This window comes from Odontesthes bonariensis, chromosome 6, assembly GCF_027942865.1.
Source record: "Odontesthes bonariensis isolate fOdoBon6 chromosome 6, fOdoBon6.hap1, whole genome shotgun sequence".
In the NCBI taxonomy this organism is placed as follows: Eukaryota; Metazoa; Chordata; class Actinopteri; order Atheriniformes; family Atherinopsidae; genus Odontesthes; species Odontesthes bonariensis.
Genome location: NC_134511.1, coordinates 17,129,149 through 17,135,859, shown reverse-complemented (window position 1 = coordinate 17,135,859; position 6,711 = coordinate 17,129,149). Strand labels below are relative to the sequence as shown.

The 6,711-nt window shown below is 44.2% G+C and overlaps 1 protein-coding gene across 2 annotated transcripts in view; it reads right to left on the bottom strand.

The window, feature by feature from the left end:
• Positions 1 to 255: 255 nt before the first annotated feature.
• sh2b3 (SH2B adaptor protein 3) overlaps positions 256 to 6,711 on the bottom strand; it is a 51,794-nt gene continuing 45,338 nt past the window's right edge. For both annotated transcript variants that reach the window (XM_075467661.1, XM_075467662.1), the window contains exons 5-8: positions 6,275 to 6,366; positions 5,580 to 5,794; positions 5,225 to 5,402; positions 256 to 4,213 (exon numbers count right to left, since the gene is read on the bottom strand). In XM_075467661.1, the coding sequence (XP_075323776.1) occupies positions 3,846 to 4,213; positions 5,225 to 5,402; positions 5,580 to 5,794; positions 6,275 to 6,366 (853 nt within the window). In that variant the 3' untranslated portion in view covers positions 256 to 3,845. The remainder of the gene's footprint in view (positions 4,214 to 5,224; positions 5,403 to 5,579; positions 5,795 to 6,274; positions 6,367 to 6,711) is intronic.

Below are 6,711 nucleotides of genomic sequence, written 5' to 3'. Positions count from 1 at the left end.
CCCGCTCGCTTTAAATGTTAAACTAAGTCTCTCATGTTGCCTCTGAAACGTCTTGCTACCATCAAATCTACAATAAATATTTATAGTTTTCAAAGAACACCATCATTTATCAGTTTTCCAAATGGGTGGTGTCGGTTCCAACTATTCTGGAAACGCTTCTATTTAGTACTTGAGTGATTTTGGCCACGGTTTGATGTTGGTTACAAATAAGAAAATCATTTGGACCCGATAAACCAAACACAACACGTTATTACGTCATTTTTTGGTTAGGTTTATTTAAAAAAAAAAAAAAGTCGAATATACAGTTGATATATATTCAATATAATTTAGTTGTAAGTGAATAAATGCAGACCCAATGATTGTTGACGTTTGGCAGTAGAAGGGACGTTGGGCTGAACTGAAATGTTTACAGTGCGAAGTTAACAAACAGGATGAACAGTATTGAGAACACATTACATTAATCTGCTGGACATTTTCAAATAAACATGGTGGCTGGTGGTGGGGGGCGCTAAAAAGAGTTTCTGGAACAGATGTCGGGGATCAAAAACACCCGAGATACACGGGGATCTTCTCTAGCATTAACTCGAGTATTAAAGAAAGAAAAAAAAAAAGTCCTGGTTGTAAACACGGCGCAGTTTCTAGTCTAAGAGCAGGTGTGAACACTGAATTCATCCTTACATACGACAGATAGAAGGTGTGAAGCTCTGGGTGTCTTTCATTTATTGCACCACACAATCGCACCCTGAGCTTTCGAGAGAGAAAAAAGAAGGTATGGAGGGAGGAGGGGAGCAACAGCAGCTTTCTGGCAGAGGCGCAGCCATCCTCCCGCAAAGTGAGGAGACGGATGCGCAGTTACCGTTAATCTGCTTTAGCAGACATGAAACAGGTGATGAGGGATCGGTTCAAGGCGGGAAGACCAACCGTACATTTGGCCAAAAACATCCTTGTTTTTTTTTTTGTTTCCCCTTTAAAAGATCGTGATGGTACACTCAAAGAGGACGACAAAAACCATTGTTAAAAGGTTACTTTGGTGGCGAGAGAAGCGGCTTTGCGGCATGTTACTCGTGTTCAGGAGGGAAGACAAGCGGCAGTTTTGCATTTCTCTTTGCAAAAAAAAAAAGAAAAGACAGAATCAGGTCTGAGCCCTACAATAAGCACAAGTTCACCGACGGTCGATCTTAAAAAATAAAATAAAATCATCCGCTAAAGTTAGTGTTAAAGCAAGGTTAGAAAACAGACAAAAATGCATCCCACCGCTGGTGGAAGTGAGGCTGCAGTTTTCCCACGTGGACACGCACTCATCCTGATTTAAAAAAATAAAATAAAAATAAGCTCTTCAGATGCTTTTGATTGAGAGGAACCTCAACAGACAAACTTATCCCTGGATTAAAGCTTTACGCTTTGGTAAAGGTTCTTTTTTTTTTGCATGAGCTCTATTAAACACTTCGCTTTTAGCAATAAAAATGGACACCTGAGTCGCTGTAGTCAGTGCAGCTTCAAACCTTTAGAAGGCACCTTCTGATGTAGGCAATTTCCAGATAAAAGGGCTCACAAACACGCAGCTGGAGTGTGTAACATCTCGTGACACTTACAAAGACCTTTTTTTTCTTTTAAACTAAAAAAAAACATTCCTCCCAAACACTTTTGTTAAAAACAGCTCAATTCAAAATGACTTCTAGTGTAAAAACATGATCTTCACGGCCCTCCGTTGTTTTAGCTGCTGCGCTGAAGTCAGAATACTCAAATGAGAGATAATAATCGATGCTGGGTGTGAAAAGTGAAGCTAGAAACAAGAGGTTTATCCCCCCACCCACCCAACAAACAAACAAAGAAGAGCTGCACGAAGTTGGAAGAAAATGCATGCATTAGAAACCCAAAAGAGGCACCAGTGTGATGTCACCATCTGCTTTACAGGGGATCGAGTCTCGAGCTCTGCTGAGGGTCCACACAGCTCAATGGCCAAATCTTACAAACTGTCGAATGCCCATCTTTGTTTTGGTCTGTACGTGGAGCATTTCCTCCTCTTGGGTTCTTTGGGGTGAAGCCTTTCAAGTTTTCGAGTCTCCTGTGTATGTGTGGATGTGTACTTAGATAAAAATAAGACACATTGGGTCAAAAACCTTTACACATTCAAATGCCACATAATCAATTAAATGGAGTTCAGTTATTATTCTTTTTCTTATGATCACTTCATTCATAGTGTATCAATAATTTGGGAAAGACCTCTTCCTACTCTGACACTTCCGGAGGTAAACGCAGAAGAAGAAGAAGAAGAAGAAGAAGAAGAAGAAGAAGAAGAAGAAGAAGAAAACACAAGAGGGCCAATAAGATACGGTGTCATTCTGAATTGCTGTCGGTTCAGATTCGGCACCGGATTGGTCAGGATTCGGAAAAGATCATCTGGAGTAAACAGCTTGTTTGTTTTTGTTTGTTTGTTCATACTGTTGCGACCCAACCCGACTATATTCAGACTGGCTCTTCTCTCCTTCGTTTTCCACTGCAGCTACTCCCCCCTCTCCCCCTCCCCCTCCCCTGCGGTGACACTGAACACCGGCGGTGTGTCAGCTGAGGTAGCACTAAAACAGGATCAGGTACCAGGTGCTCGGTTCTGCCGTCTCCAGCTACATTCTTTAAACTTTTGCTCATTTTTCCAGAGATCACAATGTCCACAGGTGAAGGTAGGGGAAGTGGACGGGGCCGGTGGGTCAAGAGCTTTGCCTTCAAATGAGTGCGGTCCTTCCATATTCTACATCACACTCATGTGATGCAAACATGTTATCATAACTGTCACATCCCTCCATTTTCTTTGACTTTGTGGCATTTCCTTCGGTTCATTTTGCTCTTTGGTGCGAAGTGATTTTGGGGTGCATTTTCATGCATTTTCAGGAAGCTCGAAGTTTGGGGATTAGTTCACACAAGCTGATGGATACTCTCTCTCGTCTCACACGCACACACAGCACAGACAACACACCGCCGACTCAGCCTTAAGCGACAGCAGTAAGGAAGAAGGAGCCGACCCTGAGCCGTGTCTGGGATTCTTTGAACTTTGAAGGGGGGGTGGAAGAGGTGTGGCGTCTGTTTCTAGAGAAGCTTCCCAACTGACTGGACCAAACTTTTCTCCTTCTTACTTTATTATTATTCTTCTTATTTTTTTTTCCTTTTTTTTTTAACTAACATTTTTCTACAAAAGATTCCGTGTATAGAAAAAATACACAATGTTTACAAAGTGCACTGAAAGCAACGTGCACCTGGGTATCTAATAATGCACAAAGAGGAGAAACATTACGAAATCACACCCTGAAAAGAGTGCTGTTTGTTTGTGTAGAAAGGCGGAGGATGCTCCACACTGGGGACTTTGTGCGAAAAGCACAAGTCGTCATCTTTTTTCTTTTCCCGAAGAAGCACTTTCCCATCAGTTCGGGTTAAGTGCCAAAGAATTTCCATCGAGTGCACCTCTATGAAAATCACCAGAGTGGACATATATATATTTATATATATATATAAAAAACAACAACAAACAAACAAACATCTTTTTGCCAGGTCTCGAGGACAACTGCTCGTGTGACTGAACATCACTAAAAACAAGATTAGTCATCCTAGTTAACACTGGTATAAAACTGCAAAAATACATTCACTGTGGACACTCTGGGCGGAGCCTGTGAGGGTCTGACACGCACACACAGCACGTGTGTGTTCGCCTTGACATACACAGTGCTATGCATTCATCAGACAAAGACTTTTCTCTCAAGTTCATGAGTCTGCTGTGATCAGGTTACCATCTGATCACAGGTGTGTGTGTGTGTGTGTGTGTGCGTGCTGGCTTCACAGGTGACAGAGGTTTTGACTCAGTGAGTCAACATGTACTGGTTGTCTATCGCCCGCTTGCGGCCTCGGTCGGGCTCCAGCTCATAGTCTGAGTCCCGCTGAGGAATGATGGGAGTGTGAGAGTTGGGGTTACGTTGCAGGGGCCTCCTCCCCACAGATTCACTCCGTCGCAGAGGAGGCGGCGCCACCGGAGTGGGTTCAGGCACGGGGGTGGTGCGAGCGAACTGGTGGTTCCCTGGTGGGGAGGCGGAGCTGTGAGTGGAAGTGGTGGTGGAGCGGAAAGAGGGGAGCTGGCTGGAGCTGCGAGCCAGGCTGCAGTGGGCCAGACTGGGCTCTGAGCTCCACCGATGGAGGGAGAACGGGACGAGGAGAGCGCCCGAGAGCTGACCTGAGGAGCGAAGAGAGGAAATGAGTTGCGGTGACCACTTTAAACCAACGCTCTTTATACGTCTGCATCACACCTGTCACGCAGCAGCAAAGGAACACATTGATGCCTTGTTTTGGACGGGAAGTAAGATGGATTCATCAAGTTAACTGAAACAAACTACCGCTTCTGATGAGGGAAATCTTTCACTTTATGATACACCCATAAAATTTGGAACAAATTTTCATATGAACCTACTTTTTTTCTTTTCTAAAAAGCCTGGCAGTAAAAACATTTTCCGCTGAGTGGACTTGAAAACCCTTTTTTTAAAATGTGGTTTCTGACCTGGAATAAGATCCGATAAACCAGTTTTGATGATCATAGCATCAAAAGATGGTGTTCTGCATGTGAATAAACTAATTCCGCATTATAATGCTGGTAAACTGTGAGGATAGAAGCTAATTATTATACAGACTTTTGGTACTGAATTTGACAAAGAAGTATATGATTTAACATTTTAAGGAGTCAAAATAATGTCCAAACGAAATCTAATGCAAACTGTGATAAACCCCCCCCCACCTTAAAACACCAGCGGCTATACTGAACTTTCAGGTCGGCAAACTTACATTTTCACTCCTAACACTTTAAAACACGTCCAGCGGACACGGCTGTCATGACAACTCTGTAGACACCTGTATCATCAGGTGGCTTATTAGTTCCCAGGCATTAATCGTGTCAAATTTGGTGCTTGTGGGATGAAAGTGAAAGATTATTCTGGAATATTGACTTGACCTGCAGCACTGTAACGTCTGTGTCCACAGATTTATACCCACAACAAACTTTTTCTTCATAACTTTTCCAAACAATTTTGAAATGATTGAGTATCTTACGAGAGAAAAAGACAAGCATCAGGGAGAAGTTAGAAAATGTTCAGCCTCTTGTGCTTCTTGCTGTATTTGGACTCCCAGAGCCAATAAAAACAATGGTGAAAATGAAAATAAGATCCAAGTCTTGACGGTTGAATGGGAGTCTCACCCTGTGATGGGGGGCTGGAGCCCGCCACTACGAAGCTGGACAGCGTGACGGCACCGGCGGCTCCGCACTCCAGCGGGATGGGGAAGAGGCGGAAATGACTGAGCATGTCCATGACAGAGGGGAAGCGCAGGTGCTGCACCCTGCACTGGCCCCACTCCGTCAGAGAGAGGCGCAGGTGCTGCGGAGGAAAAGACAAGAAAGACAGGAAAGAAGGTGAGACTTCAGTGGACTTCGGTGACGTTTCCATCAGCAGTGCTTCCATAAAGCCTCCTCTTCTAAATGTTTACCACACACAGAAAAAGCACATTCGGGCGCACTGAGCTCCCAGTGTGACAGTGCGGATCTTTATGTGTACCTTTGCTTTTCCTTGGTAGTTAAACGTGAGGACGTAGTCTCCCCTTCGCGTCTCACTCTGCCGGACCAGAAACACCCCGTGTCCCTCTGGTCCAGAGCTCTGGACCAAGTAGGCAGCCTTCACGCGAGAGATGGGCCCGTGGAACCAGGGATAAGAGAACAGGTAGTGATCGGTCTTCTGGATGACCTGCTCTGGCAGGGAGAAGGTGACGGGAACTGGGGGAGACGAACAGAGGAACAACACGCTGTAAATATCCTGTCAGTATATTCATTCCTCAACTAATCAATATGCTCATGACAAGTCCGAAGATTTCTCTGGAGGAGATGGAGGAGCATTTTGCAGCTGGAGAGAGTGTGAATGAAAAGCAATATGTGCAACTTTATCAGCTAATAACTGCATTTTCACATAAACTATTTAAAGTTTACTATAGTTCAGATTAACGTAAACATCCATCAGTTTGGTTTATGTTTTTTAAATGAACACTCTTTATGTTACATAGTCAGAATAGTGAAAATGATAACAAATTTGGAGTAAAGGACTAAAAAAACTCCGCAAAGCTGTGAAAGTGGCAGAGAACCTGCCCCGTGGACACCCAGCAGCCAACTTTTACAGAGGTTGTAAACTCTGAGGTTACAGCTCTCTGGTTTACACCCTGCCTGTCGGAGGGTGTAACTTCCCGTCATCCCCATACTCACGCTGACTTCCTGATTCTGAGCTCCTTCTGTGATTGGCTGGAACAGAGCTGTCAGCTGGGGAGAGGGGGAGCTCCAGATCCATGCTGCCCGACCTGAGGGATGAGAACACGATTCGTGACTTTAGTTCACCATCTGTTATTCTAATTCAGCTCGGCTTGTGCTCGTTGCTGAGAAGCCGTGAGAGCCGCTTCGTTTACAGACATTCATCAGGCTTTTCTTTTTTTTTTTGTTGTATTTAATCCAAAAACAACTCTTTGTTGATTTATTGTAGCTGCCAATTTTGTCATGAGCAGAAGGGGTTCAAAAAAGCAACAGCGTGTGTGTGTTTTTTGCTGAATAGATGTTTTGTGTGGATCGGTTTGACTGGTGGGTCCTCTCTGACACACCTTCAAAGGGCTGTTTGGGGGTTTTGATGTGGCTTTAGGGTGAAGGTTAGG